General features: G+C 43.6%; 1 protein-coding gene across 1 annotated transcript in view; it reads right to left on the bottom strand.

Annotated features, from left to right (window-relative positions):
* Positions 1-2,074: 2,074 nt before the first annotated feature.
* The window catches only part of hmcn2 (hemicentin 2), a 45,500-nt gene continuing 26,281 nt past the window's right edge, over positions 2,075-21,293 (bottom strand). Inside the window, exons 37-81 of the mRNA XM_085367145.1 lie at positions 21,167-21,263; positions 20,933-21,094; positions 20,692-20,805; positions 20,301-20,497; positions 19,917-19,998; positions 19,697-19,828; positions 19,461-19,604; positions 19,222-19,381; positions 18,749-18,873; positions 18,484-18,667; positions 18,291-18,388; positions 17,931-18,209; positions 17,658-17,848; positions 17,332-17,413; positions 16,502-16,638; positions 16,262-16,403; positions 14,197-14,341; positions 13,956-14,083; positions 13,678-13,834; positions 13,448-13,569; positions 13,194-13,358; positions 12,996-13,103; positions 12,772-12,906; positions 12,384-12,518; positions 11,990-12,259; positions 11,729-11,919; positions 11,416-11,629; positions 11,132-11,266; positions 10,842-11,032; positions 10,072-10,153; positions 9,623-9,793; positions 8,891-9,043; positions 8,545-8,682; positions 8,033-8,154; positions 7,656-7,896; positions 7,494-7,553; positions 7,269-7,388; positions 7,008-7,142; positions 6,695-6,814; positions 6,253-6,378; positions 3,549-3,677; positions 3,164-3,457; positions 2,949-3,068; positions 2,736-2,862; positions 2,075-2,611 (exon numbers count right to left, since the gene is read on the bottom strand). Coding sequence (XP_085223271.1) covers positions 2,233-2,611; positions 2,736-2,862; positions 2,949-3,068; positions 3,164-3,457; positions 3,549-3,677; positions 6,253-6,378; positions 6,695-6,814; positions 7,008-7,142; positions 7,269-7,388; positions 7,494-7,553; positions 7,656-7,896; positions 8,033-8,154; positions 8,545-8,682; positions 8,891-9,043; positions 9,623-9,793; positions 10,072-10,153; positions 10,842-11,032; positions 11,132-11,266; positions 11,416-11,629; positions 11,729-11,919; positions 11,990-12,259; positions 12,384-12,518; positions 12,772-12,906; positions 12,996-13,103; positions 13,194-13,358; positions 13,448-13,569; positions 13,678-13,834; positions 13,956-14,083; positions 14,197-14,341; positions 16,262-16,403; positions 16,502-16,638; positions 17,332-17,413; positions 17,658-17,848; positions 17,931-18,209; positions 18,291-18,388; positions 18,484-18,667; positions 18,749-18,873; positions 19,222-19,381; positions 19,461-19,604; positions 19,697-19,828; positions 19,917-19,998; positions 20,301-20,497; positions 20,692-20,805; positions 20,933-21,094; positions 21,167-21,263 — 6,939 coding nt within the window. The 3' untranslated portion in view covers positions 2,075-2,232. The remainder of the gene's footprint in view (positions 2,612-2,735; positions 2,863-2,948; positions 3,069-3,163; positions 3,458-3,548; positions 3,678-6,252; positions 6,379-6,694; positions 6,815-7,007; positions 7,143-7,268; positions 7,389-7,493; positions 7,554-7,655; positions 7,897-8,032; positions 8,155-8,544; positions 8,683-8,890; positions 9,044-9,622; positions 9,794-10,071; positions 10,154-10,841; positions 11,033-11,131; positions 11,267-11,415; positions 11,630-11,728; positions 11,920-11,989; positions 12,260-12,383; positions 12,519-12,771; positions 12,907-12,995; positions 13,104-13,193; positions 13,359-13,447; positions 13,570-13,677; positions 13,835-13,955; positions 14,084-14,196; positions 14,342-16,261; positions 16,404-16,501; positions 16,639-17,331; positions 17,414-17,657; positions 17,849-17,930; positions 18,210-18,290; positions 18,389-18,483; positions 18,668-18,748; positions 18,874-19,221; positions 19,382-19,460; positions 19,605-19,696; positions 19,829-19,916; positions 19,999-20,300; positions 20,498-20,691; positions 20,806-20,932; positions 21,095-21,166; positions 21,264-21,293) is intronic.

Below are 21,293 nucleotides of genomic sequence, written 5' to 3'. Positions count from 1 at the left end.
ATGACAGGTTTTGGCTTTAACAGAGTGCTCCAACATTATTTCAGCAGATCAATTCTCTTGTAAATGTTGCAACAAATACTAAATCTTCACAAACGCCATCAGCTTTGTATTCACTAGTTATTCCTAACATGCAGTCACGGCTAATGAGCACATCATAGAAAACAACCTGAGGCAACTGCACACACACACAGCACTGAAGCATCAACAAACACGCTTCCCCGGTACAGCGCAGGCCAGCTTTCCTTGACCTTCTCTATTACTCATTTCGGGGAAATGAACAGCAAAGAACTGGGTTCTGTATTCCAGATGAGCACATCATAGGTTTCAGGAGAAACCGTGTACGATGTGGGGGGGCTAATATAAACATCTCTCCTGTAAAGTTCGAGCTGCCCAGTGCGATTTGGGTTTTGTCAGTTATGACCAGCAGCTCAACATCTGAGATTAATGACGCTAAGAGAGCACCGTTACCCAGCAGCGAGGACTTTAGAGATCACCCGCGAGTGGATCTTTTTAAAAACGGGCTAAATCCTGCTCCATCTACAGAGCAGCTGAGGTATTACCTCAGGCAACGGCTATTTACTGGAGATTTCCTGTTTTCCAAAGTGAAGAATCTATGATTCATATGACTTCCTGGTTTTGATTAAAGCGCTAAAAGATTCTTGATTTAAAGCATATTTTTGTCCAGAGCAAATTTTATGTTGCAGATGGGGGACAAATTAAAAAACAAAACAAAAAAAAAGCAGGAAGTTTCTTGGTGTTGGGCTATCACGTGGTGTTAGAACAGCTTTACTGTGTTGGCATTGACTCTACTGAAGGGATGGTTGAGATCTGGCCACTGTGAAGCTGATGATCTAAATCATGACCCATCATGGCCTGTAGATGGGGATGTTGTCATTCTGGAAGAGATCACTCTTATGAGTACAGAAGTATTGTTTTGCAACAATGTAATAATTGTGATTAATTTTGTATTGGTCGGACTCTAATGTGTTATCCCTGTGTATATCCTGTTAGATTTGACCCCTTTCTGATTGAAATATAAAACTGCTTTTTTTAGATGTAAAAAATCCAGGTTAAATAAAGGTCTGGACTGAGATCACCAAAAAGGAATAATGATATAACAAGATTAAGCTCAAACACTCAAAGTTCTTCTTGCCCCATTAAAGGGAGGATTTTCTTAGTATGGTCCCCAAAGTTAAAGTTTGTTTTTTGAGTTTTTCTTCTTCAACAGAAGATAATTAAAACTACGGTGGTACGGCAGTAAGATAGACAAAAACAAAATTGTGGTCCATTTTATTTCTGTGGATATTTGACATTCATTTACAGCAACAGGGACATACTGTACTTAAACTGCACTTTATGGTTTTCAGGTTATGTTCCTTTTCAGATTTGTACAACAGCGGCACATATTTGACTACTGAACACCATCGATAACTTTCAATACAGTGCTCTGTACAGTGGTGTGAAAGCATGCTAGTTTGTAGCGCCACGCTGGAGAAAATGTAAGTGCAGTCCAACTGTGCTTCATTATTTGTTAATAACTATATTACCTTTGTAAAATCAGCACCAATCACATCGCTTGTAATGGTATCGCCAAAATACATTCAGAATAGCACCTTTACAATTTACGTGACAACAAAACGTAAGAAAAGAATACAAAAATATTAAGATAGATGAAAGACTGTTGTTAGCTAGTTACAATGTGCCATTACAATGCCAGTAGATCCTTAATAAGTCAAACTCTCTGTGACAGGAAGTTTTATTAACCAGTGATGTGTTCAAATTCCTTAAATAAATTAAAATAATAGGGGTAACATTGTACAGTTTCGTAGCTGTGATAGTAGCTTAGCAGCAGGCTTGTATTTCCATGCTGCAAACATGTTTTTATATGAAAAGGAATTTTTCCCAGTAATAGAAATGCAACACTTTAAACTAACATACAAAATGTTTGATAGAAGAACATAAAAAAAAAGTTCCTGATACATTCTGAATTTTCAGATGTGAATTAGATGCTCTCTGCATTTTTTAACCACAAAGAGGGTGCAGGGTAATGAAATGAACTTCAGATGTCTTCCGAACAGGATGTTCTGCTCTGTGATCAAAAGATCCCACAGAAGCCAAGATTTGGAACAGGACTTTTCCTGCTATGATTCAGTCGCAAGTCAAGATACACAATAATTATCCACTTGCTAACATCCTGGGGGGGCAGAGTCATGTGGAAAGCAGCATGGACGATCAGTAGGGGTAGGGTGAGATGGAAATGTAGATGATAAAGATGCTCTGGTAGGTAATGCGGCCTTGCAGCGATATAGTGGTGGCCTGCACTTTGAGCCTCACTAGTCCAGGTCTGTCCAGAACCTGCAGGGTGTAGATGATCCCTCTGCCGGCCTCATCTCTGATACCGAACACCTGCCCCAGCCCGCCTGCCTCCGGTTCTTGCTCAAGTATTGTAAAGGATGTGCGCTCCTGCAGGATGCCAGACTCTGAGAAAGCTGACAGTCGTACCACGTTGTGATTGGCTGGAATGCCGGAGGGAAGAGTGAGCAGCTTGTACTGCAGGAGCAGAGGAGAGCCTCCGGTGGCGCAATCCAGCAAGCAAGGCCTGTAACAGGTCCTTTAAAAGTCGTCCGGAAAAAAAAAAAATTATTAATTCATATAATGAACATAATTTTGCATTTGTGTGGTATCTACAACTTAATTAATAACCCTGTATAACACTTATTAATGTTGCAAATTACCCGGGTCTTCTTCCACTCTGGTAGGATGCAGGGCAGGGTGTATCCAGACACTGGTATCCTCCTCGGGTGTTAAAACACATCTGGTTGCGTCCACACTGGATGCCTTGTTCTACACACTCATCAATGTCTAAGAGAAAGAGAGGGGATAAGTATATAGCTGTAATAATTTGAGGGGAAGGTGGAAGTTTTAAAACAGTTTAAGGAGACATTTACCTTTACAGCTTCGGCCGTTGGGTAGCAGCTGGTATCCAGGGGGACACAGGCACTGGAAACTACCAATCGTATTTCGGCATTCATGTTGGCACGGTTTCTTGAGGAGGCACTCGTCCACATCTGTAAGTGGAAAACAACAGAACATTGTTTGGGCTTATATTGTAAGAATCCTTTGTTATTTTACATCTTTTGGAGTCTTTTTGATTTCAACTTACCAACACACTTGCCGTCTCTGTTGGTGTACCCGACAGGACAGCTCTGCCTGGTGATGCGAGATACTCCATGGGAACGGGAGAGGATTGGCCTGCCGAGGGATGACACCAGCTGTGGGACGAGTCTCGCCCTGACTCTGGTTCCGTTTGTGAAGGTGTGCCCTCTCTCAAGCCCTGCGCAGGAGCGCCCATCGCCGAGTAGCACTGTCCCAGGGGGGCACAGACACCTGAAGCTGCCCGGCACATTGCGGCACTGATAGGCGCAGGGATTTGGCGTTTGCAGACACTCATCGATGTCTGGAAATGAAAAACAAAAGTTAAGTAGTGATTTGTGCTTCCGTTGGGTGTGATGTTTAGGGTTTTTTTGTTAAACAAACGTAATAATTACCCAAACATGGAAGCCCAACTCCCTGAGATCGATAGCCTCTGGGACACACGCATCCATAACCTCCGACTGTGTTTCGACAGATCTGAGTGTAGCGACACATGTGACTTCCATCCTGGCATTCGTCAATATCTGAAAAATGTCCAGATCAAAAAAGGATGATTTTCACACAGTCATATCCAGTGTTGGGTAAGTTACTTTAAAATAGTAACTTAGTTACATTACTAGTTACTTCTCTCAAAAGTAACTCAGTTACTTCAAGTTACTCGTTACTTTCAAAGTAACTAGTTACCAGGGAAAGTAACTTTGGTTTTACTCAGACTTCTCTTGTTAATGTGTTGCTTCCATAACTTTGCCAGTCTTCTAGCTTGCTTACTTGCCACAGTGCACTGTGCCACCTACCAATAGAAAGGAAAAGATAATGTGCACATTTCCACGAGAGAAATCCCACGCCTGGACCGTCATTGACTGCTGCCATGATTCTAGCCTACGTCACAGCGTCATGTGCGCCTTTTACATCCAACACAAAAACTGCAGTCGTGGTGCTTTGATTGTACTCAGAACTCGGAAATTCTGCCTTCTGAATAGGAAGATGTAGGTAACACCAGACTGCAGATGAGCTGCATACAGAGCTGGACTGGGACAGAAAATTGGCCCGGGCGTTTTGACTAGAGACTGGCCACCATTATAGGAAAAATCATAAAGCCTTTGAATGAAAACAAACACTGTTGTGACAGTGATGTTCACTGTTCTGATGGTATATATGCATCAGTCTATCAATCGTTTGTTGTAAGATTCAGATAATTATTTAATAAAAGCTAGACATTTTAAATGAGAATAAGAAAGAAAAGTATTTCTTTGTGCCCCCCTCTCCCTGTTAATGCCCTACATGCCCCCCTGGCAACACTTTGCTAGACCCGCCCCTGCACAGTTACCAGCTGTCAGCTACCTAAAAAAGGATCCTGGTGTTATTTGTCTCTCAGAAACAGTTCATAACTTCAACTCATTCATGTCACCTAAAAGGTAAACCTGTTTCTCCATCACAGCTCTGATGGTTCAGTAAGGACATCTCCTGGTTTCATCTTCATGTTTCCCTCTCACCACATCTCCAAACCGACATCATGACCAGCAGCTTTACAGCTGTGGCTCCAGCAAACATCAGCTGATACTAGAAATTAATATTAAATAAATTCTAACAATAGCTGATCAAGCTTAAACGTGCTGCTGTTGTTTAGCGCGACATCCGTTGGTTTCCTCTTTCTGGCGCAAAGTGAGCGATAAACAAACAAGGGAGAAAAGCCGATCAGCTGATCATTGATCAGTTTTCATGACTGAAGTAGAAACGGGAGAGGGAGGGGCAGAGAATGAAAGAAGAAGAGGCAGCTGTGCAGCGTAAACACAGAATAACTCCAGCTTTGTGCCTTTTTCATTGTAGCTGAATTACGGGACAAACTGTTCCTTTTCACCTCAATAAGAAACGCATAATATTTTCTCTGAATACCAGACGGGACGGTTGGCAACTCTAATAACTTATGAACAAAATAAAGTTCAACATCATTAACTTCACAGCACCACCCAGCTGTATAGAAACTCCGTCATGCTAGCTAGCACGCAGTACGAAAAAGTCAGAATAACGAAAATAAACTCCACCTACACTTGGTTCATATCTGACCCAGAGAGACTGCAGGTCAGAACTTCTTACCTGAAGTTCAGTTCACACTTGGACCTGCGGCCGCCTCGGGCCTCTCCTCCTCCTGCCTCCCCTTTCCTTCATCCAGCTGCTGGCCTCCACCACTTGCTAATGTTACTGAATCTGTGGAAGCTCCGCGATGCCACCACACGAAGTAACGAGTAACGAGCCCATCTAAATCCCAGTAACGACTAACGCGTTCCTGATTTTGGCACAATAACTAGTTACCGTGCTCGTTACTACAATAATAACGTAGTTACTGTAACGCGTTACTTAATAACGCGTTAGTCCCAACACTGGTCATATCCAGCTATACCTTAACGATAGATTAAGGTTAATGGTTATATTGACAAAACCGATAACTTTAGTTTGCTTTTCCTCACTTTGGCTAAATAAAGGTTGATTTAAGCCTGGATTATGCATCTTGTTCTTGTTGTATTTTTCCTGAAATTATCATTTTCTCTTTATTAAGAAAAAAAAAGACCCCTTTACACACGCCTGTGTTTAGTGATTGCTCCTACACTGCAAACACTGCCTCTTTTACGTGAGTGCACTTGGCTAGATTGGGACGACCTGAGCTAATATGTGTGTTAATGCTGACTGCGATTGCTGACATGAAGCCAGTTAAAGAGAAGATATCCTGAGTACCTTAAAGCTGCCGTGCAGCAGTGTCTACCATAAACTCTGCTGCATCTTGTTACAGAAGTTTTCTTTTCGCAGCAGTGGATTTACAGTTCATAAAATCTTTTGCTCTCTATTTGGCCTCTTTTGACCAGTGATCAGTGGTTCTTTTGGCTTTCAAAAGGATTACAGGGGGTTTCATTTCCACTTATTAGGAAAACCATTTTAGCAAATTCACGATACAGTGTTGAAGGGTTGGAGGTAGAAGCCAAATCTGAGTCTTTCAAGGCATGAATGAGTTCATGCTGTCAGTCAATAAATTAAACAGTGATTAATGAACAGGAACTGTTAAATGAAGCAATGTCTAAATAAATAAAGTGGATAAAAGCAGCTTACCCACGCAGGCCCCATTCTCTGCTTTGGTCATTCCAGCTGGGCAGCTGTCGAAACACTGGTATCCTCCTTCTGTGTTACGGCACTGCTGGTGAGCCGGGCATACGTTCCTCGTGCATTCATTGATGTCTGCAAAAGTTAAACCGTCACATCGGAGCTGTTAGTAAATATTCTGCAGGGCCCGCATTACTGTGGATGCTGTATCAATGGAAAATACATCCAAGGGGAATAAACAGGCTTTTCAACATTATAAGTATAAGAAGCAGCGTTACAACAAAGAACACAAACTGAACACAAACTTCCTTATATTTTGTGCTAAGTTTGTATATAAAAAAATGCAGTTGGGTGTAGTCTTATCTTTTGAAATCTTCTGTAGCATAACTTAATAAGAATTCAAACAAGTTAAGGCAGGCAGGTAGTTTTTGTTCTTTTTATCTCAACTGACCAATGCAGTGACGTCCTGACAGCTGGTATCCAGGGTGGCAAACACAGCGGTAGGAACCCAGAGTATTGAGGCACTGGTGCTGGCACGGGGAGACAGCGGACTCTTGGCACTCATCTACATCTAAAAGACCAATTCGACACATACAGCAGGGCTTTATCGCTGATTAACACTTAAGTGATTGGCAAGAAATGAGATTTTTATTATTGTTGCAGGTGCAAATATAATAAAATATTACACGAACAGGAAAATAATGAGACGTTTATGCCTCCATATGAAATGCTGGACATTTTAACAGTGATTAACAGCTGCTTGCCTTCACAGCTGGTTCCTGTGATGCTGGCCTTAAATCCTGGTCCACACTTGGCCTGGCAGCGATACGTTCCCACTGTGTTGACACACTGCTGGTTGTAGTGGCACATGTGTGAGCCTTGGGAACATTCATCGATATCTGCATGAGGGAAACAGTTAGTGAGATCATTTTAGATTTACTTAAGTAGGACATTATCTCTGTGCACTGTGTATTGTAATATTGGATATTGCAAAAAAATCACCCAGCAACTTTTCTTTGTCTTACCTTGGCATACATTGGTGTCTGCAGAAATGGTGAAGCCAGACGGACAGGTACAGGAAAAGCCTCCCATAATGTTGTTACACGAATGAGAGCAGGGAGACTGGAGCGCACACTCATCTTCATCTAATAAGAATGCATTTGATGATAATAATAAAATAGAACAGTCACAAATGTTCAAATAAATGGTGTTAAAAATGATTGAGGTATTAAAAAATAAGCACAGCATACCAGCACAGTAGGAGGTGGTGTCAAGAGTGAAACCTTTAGGGCATGCGTCTTCATAACCATCTGCAAACACAGAGTACATGCAATGTTAGGCTTTCCAACAGATCCTGGATTTCATGTAAAATCGAGTTTAAATTGCTGGAATTTTTTAATATTTTTGCAGACCTGGTACGTGTAGGCTGGCAGTAACATGGAAGTCCAAAGTGAGCGTAAACATGTTGTAGGCACTATTCATCCCAGAAACCTTGAGCAGTTGAAGCACAGGACCCTGGCGCTCTTCCTGGCCCTCGTAAATAATTGTGTGATTACAACGCAGCACCATGGGGCTTCCTCCTCTCTGGTGGGTTTGCGTTGACCACGAGTACAGCTGCCCTTGGCCCGTCTGCACATATGACTCATCGAACTCCTACGGGGCAGGAGTGAAATCGGGTCACACAAACTAAAGAGGATCGGAGGTGTGAAACTAAAGTGTCATGTCTTTAAGTCAGGATTTGATCTGAATGATCTTTAAATACACATTGCGATGAAAGCTGTGAACACACCTGAAGGCTCATGTGAGATGATGATAATGAAGGAGGAACAAATCCGTTAATTACTATGTCAATTAGCAAAACACCCTCCGAATCCAGACCTCTGGCAACATGAGTCAAACGTAGGATTTCCCCTGTTAGAAGAGATTAAAAAACCAAAAAACATAACACTGTAAATCCACTTAAAACCACAAGGGAGCGTGCTGTAACTGCTTAGAAGCACAAGCCTCCATGTTCAATGTATGTGACTGCTAGTAAGTGCCGCCATCTACTGACTGTTTTACAAAAGAGCGCATAATGGACATGAAAAACTCAACATTTGTTGTTGTTCCTGTAAAATCACACCACAGTTTAGAAGAAACTAAACAGAAATAAAAAGAGTTGAACAAAACTTATCTTAAGCCGAGTACTTTCATCGATTAAATATGCAGTGCATGACCTTAAATAAATGAATCAAAAGCTTTAAATATTAACTGGCATATGCACGGAAAACAAAGCAAAAATGTGTAGTAGGCAAAGCTCACCAGTCTCGAACTCCAGCTGAGACTCCTGTCTGAACTGGCCCTGAGTGAAAGCGTAGCCATTTCTGGCTGCTCCATTCTGCAGCACGGTGGTCCAGTAGATGGGTGCAAACACAGACACCAGCACCCGCAGCAAGGGACCTACAACAAGACAGCATTAGCTCTGTGCCTCTGCTGCTCTGCTACACATCAACATGTGATTTGAACAAGATTGGGAATGCATCCCCAAGAATTCAACTCTTTCTAGTAAAATTCAGCGTGACCACTGTTTAATGAAGTGGTAACTGTTAGGTATGAGGCTGAGGTCAACAGCAACCAATGGTACACAATGGTACATGCCATCACTCACCCACAGTGGGAGGAATATTGTCAAGGCGTGCCTGCACAGTGCTGCTCCCCTCGTCATCATTGTCTGTAATGTTGGCCTCCAGGTAGGACACACCAAACTCTCTGTCATTGACCATTCCTATCAGGCTGCCTCTAGTCCTGCGTGGAACCTCACCTGGCAGCACCAAAATACGTTTAAATAAGCTACATTAACTGAAATTCATTAATATCAGGTTGTCCTAAACGCTCCCTGAAAGTGTTTAAAGTTACTGACATGGACTGGAAAGAAAGAGCATACTTCTGTGTTAGACACCACTCCTCATTTAATTATTACTTATTATTAATCTCTGGCTTTCTTCCATATTGCGTCTCTTGTCCTGTCTTCCTCCCTTCACCCCCAACTGGTCACAACAGATGACTGCCCCTCCTTGAGCCTGGTTGTGCCGGAGGTTTCTTCCTGTTAAAAGGGAGTTTTTCCTTCCCACTGTCACCAAGCGCTTGGTTTTCTCTGTATTATTTTTAGTTCTTATGGTACTGAGCTAACTTGAGGGGACTGCTGTTGTGATTTGGCAGTGTATATATAAAATTGAATTGAAGGGTTGAATAATGAAATATTTTGTAGTTATCGGCAACGGCCAAGATTGCAAATACTGAGATAATATATTTTAATTTTCAAATTTCCTCATGCATTACACAGACATATTTTTTTGGAGGCATCAAAATGAATCGAAATGAATAACAAAGCCACTGGTACCTGGACACAAGCCGACCTGACATTTTCTAGAGTCGATACTGGGGCCGCTGCATGATCGGCCTCCATTAGCTGGTTCTGGGTTGTTGCATAGTCTGATTCGCTCTTGGAAGCCTTGGCCACAGGTGCTACTGCATGGTCCCCACTCCTGCCAGCTAGAGTAGCCTCCATTGACTAAGAGAGGAAGAGAAGAAAAGAATTTTCAACAGTGGGTCCTCAGGAAGTTCATTTGCACAGGTTATGTTGTGCAAACTTGCTGTTGTGCAAAGGAAAGGAGCACTTGCAACACATGAAAGCAACAGACATGAATAAGTGAACACGGGGGGAAACTAACATTTTAAAGTCGTTCTTAAAAGTGGATTGGAGGCAGTTTGGGAAGTACATTATGGTACAAACTTGTTTGAATTTTTTATTTCATAACCCGTTAAATAAATCATATAGACAGAACTCACTCTGAACCTTGAGCGTAATGGTCCTCTCAGCTGTTCCAGCCTCACTTTCAGCCACACACTGATACTCCCCTTCATCTGCAGCCTGTAGATCAACCAGGTTTAGCTGATTATCGAATTATCTAAGGAACAGTTATCCTTTAATAGGACTACAAACCTTCCAGACAAACATATCTCTGAATTGGGTACAGTTTTACAGTTTAGGGAAATTACCATACAAGCAAACAAAATCTGACATTTTCAATGGGGCAGTTGACTTTATTCCATTGAATTGTTTGTCATAATTAATATTACAGGGACAGAGAGAGGAAATTTCATAATAAGAGCACTCTGCTGGAAGGACAGTCATCTGTCTGTGAGAAAGTCTCAGCTGCAGGCTGTGCAATTACAGCAGCAGTTAGAGACCATAATAAGGTTAGAGGCTACGGAAAGAGGGGCAGAGTCTGGGAACATACAGCATTCTGTTTGTTTCTTCCCTCTGAGCCTAATGCTGTTAGCCTCTCCGGCTGAACTGAATCTGATTTAGATGGGAGCAGGACACTACAGGACAGTCACACGCTGTTCCTCTACCCAAGGGTATTGTAGATGAAGCTCAGATGGGATGAATAAAGCGCCGCTGTTCTACTCAGATTGCGTGATGGAGCCTTCTTGCGCAAACTACATCGGAAAATGTTTCATGCCAGAGTGAGCTAGGCTTGACAGAACTTGTTTAGAAGCAGGATTACTGCTCAAAAGAACAGAAATAGGAGGCGAAAAGAAAATGTTATATTTACAGTGGTGCTGTAAATGACCAGAGATCCGTTGTGGAGGGTTTGCATTCGGAGGAAGCGAGGTAGCGGTTTTCCATTTCTGAGCCAGCGGAGGACAGGGCTGGGGTCTCCGTGGACGGGACAGTCAAGCACAGCAGAGCCACCCTGAATGACTGTCTGAGACGTGTGGGCTTCACCCTTCAACACCGGAGGCTCTGGAAACACATAGCATGTGTATTTTCAGATAGAATGTGTCATAATGTAAATATCTATAGAAAGTTCAGTGAGCGGGAATCCTCGAGGATAAATCTCACCTCTGATACGGACGAACGAGAGCGCTCTAATGGAACCCACGCTGTTTGCTGCTATGCACACGTAGGTCCCAGCATCACTCCGAGTCACATTCTCAATGATGATGGAGCTTCTGCCTGCCTCATCTACAGTGGCACCTGCAACAGTTTTGCAGTTTTACACCACAGTTTTATTTTAAATTAGGCTTCTTTTTTTTTAAACTGAATGCATTACACATAATAACAAATACAGTAATCTGTGTGGCAATTATGAGCTGTGTAACTGAAGAAAAAAAGGAAAACACTACCTGCATAGGGACTGTTGTTGACAGTCCAGGAGATAGTAGGAGAAGGCGTTCCCTGAGCATGGCACGATAAGGCAAGAGTCTGCCCTTTGTTTAGCATTGCATCGCCTGGCAGCTCCTTGAATGCAGGCCTCATATTGATGGTCAGTCGGATGTCTTGCCTCGCAGAGCCTGCTGCATTGGTGGCTACGCATGTAAACACACCAGCGTCTCCTGACTGTTGAAGGAAAGAAGCAGCAGCTGAGTGTTGCACATGGAACTACAGAGAGATGCAGTTCATAATAAAGTGCAGAGAAAGCATGACATAGAGGCTAACCTCAGCCCTCTCTATGATCAGCTCTCCTGACCGTAAGACGGTGAATTTGCCAGGGAGGTTGGGCACCACGCTGCCGTCCTTCTCCCATGACACTTTAGGCTCTGGTGAACCCTGAGCAGCGCAGGGCAGCAGAGCCTGAAATCCTTGGATAACTGACAGTTGCGTCTGTGTAGGAGCAATCACGGGTGGGACTGAAAAGAGACACCACTATTAACACAAACATGTTACGACACAGCGCAGCTTGTAAAGTGCTTCACTCACCTTGAATGAGCAGCCTCATATCATGGCTGGCTCTGCCGGCGGGGTTTTTAGCAGTACACGTGTAAAGACCCGCGTCGCTGCGCTGGGTAGAAATAATTGCCAGAGTTCCATTGGAGAAGACGCGCACATGAGCGCCATCAAGCACAGGCCTCCTCTCTTTGTGCCAGGTGACTTCAGGCAGAGGCTGCCCATCAGCTATGCACTCCAGGCTGACTGGCTGGCCTAGCACAGCCATGTACTCGACATGAGGCACGCTCAACACTGGTGGAACTGCGGAAACATAAGATGAGCAGATATTTATTTGCAAATTTCCTAAAATGTATGTAATGTTTCATAAGATTATGAAACATTACATAATGTTATTCCCATGGTGAGATAAAAAAATCGGCATTACCTTGAAGGACTAATTTTGTCCGGCCCACAGCTACACCAGCTTCATTCTTTGCCAGGCACTGATAGGTCCCTGCATCACCAAGCGTCACACGGGAAAACTTCAGAGCTCCGTTCGGGAGCACAGCCAGCCTGTGACCTAGACACACAGTCACATGAAAATTACTGGTCCACATGAGACAGGTCAAATTAAAGCCCACAGCATGATGACATTGCTGTCTTATCTGTAAAACGTTAAAACAAAACAAAGAAAAGATTCTTGTTGGAGTATGACTTAGTTGCTGTTAAATGTGTTGGATTCTAATATATGAAAACTGTGCATAATTACAGCAATGTTCATCTGTCTGTCTCTTCATAAATAAGGATTTGGCTCATATTTTTTGTACCGTTACCTGTTGCTATGGGAACTCCCTCTCTTTGCCAGGTGATGGATGGTCTGGGGAAGCCCTGAACCTCACAGGGGAGAAGAGTCCCGTGATTCAGCACTACTTGTACCTCTTCTGCCATTGGTCTGATCTCTGGCAGCTCTGTGTGTGGAAGACAGAACACAGTGTCATATGGTTTCATACATTTTAACATAAACATAATAAGATAACATATGTCCTTGGAGGCCTACCATGCACTGAGAGAGAGATGTGTTTGTGAGCCACTCCAGCTGGGTTTCTGGCTGAGCATGTATATTTGCCAGTGTGACTGGGCAAAGCAGCAGTTATCTCCAACTCTCCTGCATTAAAGTGAGTACAAAGAACATGTGTTTACAGAGGACCGTGATGTATGAAAATGTAAGGAAACAGCAACTGGTGTGCTGCTTTACCAGTGGGAAGGATGCGGTAGCTTCCTCCTCTGGAGCTCAGTTTGGCTCCACCCTTCGTCCAGGTGACAGTGGGCATTGGGCGTCCTTGTATGTGACAAGGCAACACGACAGGAGACATTTTCACAGCTTTAACTGCCGTAACATCATCTTCAATAGATGGAGGGACTACGGGAGAGAACAGCAAATTTGTGGGCTGAATTATCTGAAACAGCATTCTACAGCCGGCTGATTTTCACAACACTTTAAATCAATACCTTGCAGGATGACCTCGATGACTCTGCGCTCCTCTCCAACATCATTGACTGCAGTGCACTCAAAATAACCTTCATCCTCATTGGCTGGGGACAAAAGAACCAGAGACCCTGAGGACAGTAACCTGAACAGATAAGCAGAACTGCATCAGCTTTGAAGTTTTTATAGCTGTACGAGTTGTACTGCATACCAATTGTGTATTTGAAGCATACAGGCATAGCTTTGTCTATACCTGTATGCACCAGGCTGCTGGCTGATATCCAGGGGAGTGCCATTCCTCTTCCAGGATACTTTAGGAGAAGGTATACCTGCAGCCTCACAGCTAAGCAGGGCTCTGATACCAGTGGTTACTGTCACGTTGAATGGACCCGGACTGATTGAGGGACCCACTAAAAGGACACAGAAGACCTTCAGCTAAGCTGTTATAACAATAAAAAATTGTGCTAAAAACTGAATCTGCTGGCATCCCCAAAATCTTCATAAGCTAAGTACTGCTTATACTGTCTTTACCAAACACACGAAGATCCACTCCTCGGTGATCTGAGCCAGCCTGGTTGGACGCGGTGCAGTAGTAGCGACCAGCGTTATTCAGCTGAGCTGCATGTACGCGCAACGAGCCCTCGGATAATATGGTGTATCTGAAATGCACGAAAGATGAATGAGTTGGGGATACACCGCGTCTGTGTTCGACAGATACAGTCGAGTGTGACGTATACAATTACAGACACCTGTGAGAAATCTCAGGACGTACTTATTGTTATCTTGACGCACGGGGAAGCCGTCTTTCCTCCACATGACCACAGGTGAGGAGTCGCCTTTGACTTCACAGGGTAAAACTGCATCCTGGCCAATATGTACAGTCACCACTGAGCTGCTCTCCTTTATTACAGGTGGTACTGGAAGTAAAGAGACAGAATCTTGTTGTGTTTAGCATATAAAACTCTTTTTTTCTCCCCAGACATGAATGTTGAACGACACACCAAACACTTATTTCCCTTAAAACCACCCTAAACGCACAAACAGTGGTTTCCCTTGAAACTTGCTTGAGTAGGTGGCTCTTTTTAAGCCTCTCTTCAAATGATGATGTTACATGTTACCACATGTTACTTCTAATTCTTTACTCAGCCTCCTAAATAAACTTCTTGAACTTTGCTCCAGCTACCCACCTACAGTCAACCTTTAATGGCAGCATTAAAAGTTGAAATACGACAGGGGAATTTCTCTTTCATCTCTATTAGTCCTCACACATATAAATATTTAGGAATCTGGATCACATGCAAGTACAAAGTTACTTACCACCTTTCTAAATTAATACAACACAGAGATTTGATTGGTTTCTCACAAAGTGATTGCACATGTCGCCCAAACTTTGTGCAAACAGTTGCAGTCTGTTGCAGACAGGTTGCCAACAGTCTGACTGAGTCTTTGTTAATGAGCAAAACTCAAGGGGACTCAACTCAACGGACTGCCAGTTGGTTGTATTTTAGTTTTATTCCTATACAGCAGGAATGCTGCTGAGGTCAAATATGTCATCTTTATCCCAGAGTTATCCCAGTTGATGTATTATCAGCTATAATAGTAAATATAACAGTATAGTAGAATAAAATAGAATAATAGTAGACTAACTCCATCTTATAGAAACATTTATGGCAGGTTTCAGTAGCAGTGTTGGTATATTTGACAACCTCATTATCCAGCAGGAAAAATGACTTGAGATAACTTTATCTTATTGGATAAAAAGTGTAACTTTGATAACATGATTAGCAGATGAAAAAGGGGATAAATCACAATATATGTGCAATATTCAGCACTCAGCACATCACACTAGTATTGCATTGTGAAGAACTGTGATAATATCATACTGTGGGGTGTCTGATCATTTCCACCTCGAACAATTAATTAGGCTTCTGTTCTATTGTACTGCAGAGCCTCAGCTACAACTAGCTACTCTTTGCATGTATCTATGACCTTCTTATGTAAGTTCAAAATAAGTCATGACAATGTATTAAAGTGACAGCTCTTTTAGCTCTTTTAAACATTTGTTTGTTTTTTCTAACAGGCATTTCAGAAACTAGTGGCTCCGTGGTGTAGTGGTTAACACATTTGCCTTACATGTAGGTCCCCGGTTTGACACCAGGAGGCGACAGAAACCCAGCCTCAGGGGCTCACGAGGTATCGTACTTGCATTTGTCTTATTCCAAGACTGGATCAATTAGAGCAGGGGTCCCCAATCCCAGTCCACAAGGGCCGTTGTCCCTGCAGGTTTTAGATCTCACCCTGGGTCAACACACCTGAATCACATGATTAGTTCAATACCAGGCCTCTGAAGAACTTCAAGACATGTTGAGAAGGTAATGTATCCATTTAAATCAGCTGTGATGGATCAAGGACACATCTAAAACCTGCAGGGACACCAGCCCTCGTGGACTGGGATTGGGGACCCCTGAATTAGAGGGTTACACCACAAAGGTCATCCACTGTTTGGGGGTTTTTTCATCTGTGGCAAGTCAAAGCATCCAGATGTATTCACTGTGGCAACCCCTTGATAAATAGCAGCTCAGTGTGCCATTCATTCATAGCTCACTAACACTTTTACTGCAAAACATTTTTAGAAGCAGCTCCATTGTCTGCAGTGTTTGGCATGACTCCAAAGAATGGAGTATACTTTGGTCTTTCACTCTCTCCTTGATAACTTGGACTGGTTACTAACTGCAGTAACTGGCAACTTGCTGAGTTAAATATTTGGTTGTCATGTGTTTATGTCTACGGTTCAAAAGTTCAACAGTTTAAAAACAAGATATGACAAGTATGCTTACAGAGAATTTCCACAGTGAAGAAGAGACTGCTGCTTCCAGCTATGTTGGTAACCACACAGCTATACTGGCCGCTATCCTCAGACCTGACTTCCTGTATCTCCAGGTACTGACCCCCTGCCAGCTGCTGGATACGACCACCCAGCTGATACAACAGAAGGAAAGGAAAGATAGAATACGCAAGTCAAAGAGGAGATCAATACTTTTAATAGTGGATGACTTATTTGAGTTCACATTCTGCACCTGCAGTTTGGTTTCACCCTTGTACCACTCTATGTGTGGAGGAGGGTCGCTGTCAGCCAGGCACTCCAGAGTGAGGTGACCGTTAACCGGCACTGTCAATGTCCTCACATCACCGGAGCCAAGGAGCGTTGGTGGTACTGCAACACAACCACTGACCATTAAGATTTATGTGATCCACAATAACAGCAACAAAAGGAAAGTAAAAGAAAAAAAAGTGCTGTGAGCCTGAAGTGCTCCTTCAGGAAGAGCTTGGTAAAGTTATGAGGCCGTGTGGAACAGATGAAGTCAGAATGTAGATCGGGGACAGGTATAAAAAGCATGTGTTTTCACTTAAAAAAAGACATTACTAAAAAAAGTGCTATAAAAATGTGTGCCACACAGTTTTGAATCTTCTAGAAGAGTCTTAATTATAGGAATGGGGAAAAGAAACACCATGAATTTGGGAAAACACTGATCTAAGCAGTCTGGCAGGTCTTAACTGCATTGTGTATGATTATATTTATAGAAGCATCATTTTACTCAAATATTAACAAGTGGAATAAATGATGAGTAGTGCACACTCATAAATTAAAGTCAGGCCATCAATAAAAACCCAAGAAAATGCACCCTGCGCTGCATGCATGTCATATTGCGTGCAAAACAGCGAGACCGATATACAAGCAGCGCAAGTCTGTTTTTCACTTGTGTAAAAATCCAGACTTTTATTCCTGATCGCACACAGAGCTTTATTCATGCAGTACCAGGTGCAAAGAGAGGAGGAAGTTAAGGGAAAAGGGGGGCATGACATATTTCTTCCATGCTGAATAATATCCAAGAACAGCTTGTGTCACCTTGGACCCGGACCCAGTGGTTTTTTCCATCCTCTCCGGCTAGGCTGCTGGCCAAGCAGGTGTACAGACCTGCATCCTCGACCTTTAAAGAGACAATATCAATCAGCTTGAGTGGTTCTTGCATGACAATGCTTTATTTGAAAATTTACACTCAACTAAAGTGACGACTAAGGTTTAAAAAGAGTGGGTATGTTTTTCTGTTTGTTTTTTAACAGGAGTGATTGCTTAGAAAAAGTCTTAGCGACATACATTGTCTTAAATAAAGTTTTACACCTTAAATTGCCAATCTCAGGAGAACATGTGCTCGCACAGTCAGTAATTTATACCTGAACTTTGCTAATCCTGATAAAGTTTCCGTCCTGCTGAACGATATCAGATCTCTCCACGGGCCGACCATCCTTGAGCCAGCTGAGGGTAGGAGGTGGGACTCCCACAGCAGAGCACTCCAGCTCAAGTGGACTGTTAACTGCTATGGTCAGCTCTTCTGGTGAGTCGGAGCTGACTATCTTTGGAGGCTCTGCATTAGAAAGCAAAATGTGTTAGCTTATGTTCTTTTTCTTTATTGCAGATATAAATAAATAAAAAGAGGGTGATCGTACCAAGCACGGTGAGGTTGAAGCTCTTGGTACTGCTTCCAGCCTGGTTACTAGCCACGCAGCTGTAAAAGCCCGCATCTGAGGGGGCCACGTCAGGAAGCTGCAGTCTTGTCTCCTGTCCATCCAGCAGCAGGTTGCGGTGAAGGGACAGCGGCTGTCCATCTTTCATCCACGTTAGCGTCGGAGGGGGGACGCCACGTGCTTCACAGGATAAAGTCACCAAGGATCCCTGGATTACTGAAACTGGCTCCACCGGTTCGACGTGATTCACACCAGGGGGCACTGCAGACCATAAACACAGAGTGTGAAACCCCACCGACCCAGCATGTTCTGTTTTCATGTTATCTACTGTTGGGATTGTACCTTGGACTTGGACATTATAGCTGAGCTCTGCAAGACCAGCTTGACTGCGTGCCACACACGTGTAAACTCCAGAATCAGACAGCTGCACAGGAGAAATCCTTTTTTTTTTAATGAAGAAAGAGAACATTTAGAATGACCTCATCCACCAACCTGTAATCTTTTTACAACACAGTCTGTAATCATCTTAACTGACCTCAGCAAAGAGTCACCGGAGAGGAGGCGAGCGCGGTGACTGAGGAGCAGCGGATGCCCATTCTTCAGCCAGCTGATCTGAGGCGGGGGGTTTCCTGCTGCCTGACACTCTAGCGTCACAGCGCTGTCCTGCGTGACCTGCACCTCTTTGGGGATGGTGGTCTCACCAGAAATAGATGGCGGTACTGCCACAGATGAAATAGACTGTGAAGAAATCGCTCAGAAACTTAACGCAGATAAACAAAGCTAAGGGGTGAAAAACCAACCTAGAGTAAAGACGGTGTAGATTTTGCTCTCCTGGCCGGCCGAATTCACAGCCAGGCAGGTGTACGTCCCAGAATCCTCAGGACTCAGGCGCAGCAAAGTCAGTGTGCTGCCATCAGATGTCACGCTGCCAGAGAACAAGCACGCTTTGTTTTCACATCCATTTTTCTCTATTATTTGTCCACATCTGAACCTCGGTGTAATTCTTTCATTATCACCCACATCCCACAGTTTTCTCACAGTCGCATGCAGATACATAAACACAGTCGCTTACTGTCTGATGACCACATAAGCTGGCGAACAGCTGTGAAGCAGCTGCTTTTACAGTTTTTCATGATCTAACTGGGCAAGACACTATAAACCATTTGTTCGTCGTGCACATCATTCCCTTAATGAAGGCTGTTCATCGATTCAAATATTTACCATTGTTATGATTACTTCACACTTGACAGAGCGGGGCCTGAGAATGACTTACGCAATGTGACGGGCATCCGATCCCTCCAGAGTCACTCCATCTTTCAGCCAGCTGAGGCGAGGTGTGGGGATTCCATTTGCTCTGCACTCCAGGGTCAGCTCCTCTCCTCTGGGTGCACTCACTTCAGATGGGAGGTCAGAGTCCAGGATGGTTGGGGAGACTGAGTAGGGCAGAGATTACTGTTAAACACCTTTTGAAATCATTTCTCTCATAACACATGCTTTAAGAAACCTCGTTACCCTGCACGGTGACTGTGTACTCTTTTCGTGTTTCTCCCTCGCTGTTCTTGGCCACACACGTGTATGTTCCGGCATGAGACAGGCTGAGAGGCCCCAGCTCCAGCCTGGTGCCTCGAACAGACCACTGCCACTGCAGGCTGCTTTCTGGAAACCACACAGATCCACTTAATCTAGCTGTGACACCCTTTGGCAAGTCTGCATTTCTCCACATTTCCATGTCACTCCCTCCCACTTACCAATAGGAGTTCCATCTTTAAGCCAAGAGATGCTGGGAACGGGTACGCCTGTGGCCTCACACAGCAGAGCCACGTGGGAGCCCAGGCTATAATTTAGAGACTCTCGAAGAGGTCCATCCAGGACAGGTGGAACTGTCAATATATATTTATGAGAATTTAGTCCATTAAAGACATTTGTCTATAGCGATTTTGTTCCAAAATGCTACAGAGTGATTTTTACCATGAACCGTCAGCCTAAAGGTTCTGTCCGCCTGTCCAGCCACATTGGACACTTTGCAAGTGTACGTGCCACTATCTCCCATCTAGTAACCACAAAGGAAAAAATTGTGAGTTGTGTTTTCTTTACAAGTTATAATCCAAAGGGATTCATGATTTTTTTTTTTTTTTTGGAACACCGGCTTCAAATGCTTTCAGATGGGTGATCTCAGCTCGAGCCTGTTAGAATTAGTCAGAATTATCTCAGGGGTTTTAAATGCACCAGATAAAGGAACAGTGAGTGCAGTGAAAATATGTATACATTACACATCAGCACGCTGTTGAAAACCCCTTAAAATCCTTTTTTATGTTTTGTTTGCAGTCATAAAAAATGTCTGATGAGTCTGACCTGGACTCCTATTATCTCCAGCTGGTACTGATCCATCTTTAGTCCGTTCCCTGCAGCCAACTGGAGCCCATTCTTGTACCACGTGACTTCAGGCTCGGGGAAGCCGTGGGCTTCGCATCGCAAGGTGACTGAGGAGCCAACCTGAGGGGTCACCGAGTCTGACTCAGCATCGTGCCGGGGCTTCAGGGTGGGCACGACTGTTGGTTTGCACATTTAGAGAGGACATGATCTCAGTTTGATTCATTCAGAATTCGAATGAGTCACTCCTGAACTCTTCTCAGTCACAGCTGGCTTGAGATAAACAGATTTTTTTTGCCAGGCAGTGTTTTGGGATTTGATCATCTGTATATGTGGCTGAATTGTGCAGATGGGTCACAGTGTGTTTGCTCACCATAAACACTGAGGAGAATACTCTTCTGGTCCTGCCCTGCTGAGTTGGTGGCTGTGCAAACATATTGCCCTGCATCTTCTAGTCTGGCCCGGGGCAACTGTAGCATCTGGCCACCTATTACATATATATATAGGCAATATATCAAATAATGATATGAAATATCAGTGCAAGAATTAGATTCTACCCAATATAATGCTTCTGATTGAAGGATTTGGGTATTGAAGATGGCCCAGAGGCTAACCTGGCAGAATGTGAATGCTGGTGCTGAAATGGAGGACTTGTCCATCTTTGGTCCAGGTAATCTCTGGAGGAGGGTATGCTTGGACGTCACACAGCAAAGACACCATGTGGCCCTCAGTCACACTAACCTCCTCCTCTTTAGGGCCTGTTATTCTAGGAGGGACTGCAAAAAGAGAAGAGAGTTGCATATCACAGTAAAGACTTTTTTGGGGGTTTTTTGGGGGGGGGGGTTTACCTTGCACTGTCAGACTGAAGAGCTTCTCAATTGTTCCGACCTTGTTCTCCGCTACACACGAATACCCAGCCATGTCTGAAACCTGGACACTGAGAAGCTGTAAGTTAGGACACAAGCGTTATTCTTC

Source organism: Diplotaxodon limnothrissa, linkage group LG12 (genome assembly GCF_057381915.1).
Source record: "Diplotaxodon limnothrissa isolate DT_005_m linkage group LG12, D_limnothrissa_male_GT1.1, whole genome shotgun sequence".
Lineage (NCBI taxonomy): Eukaryota > Metazoa > Chordata > Actinopteri > Cichliformes > Cichlidae > Diplotaxodon > Diplotaxodon limnothrissa.
The sequence above is the reverse complement of the archived record's forward strand: the minus strand, read 5'-3'. Positions and strand labels throughout refer to the sequence as shown.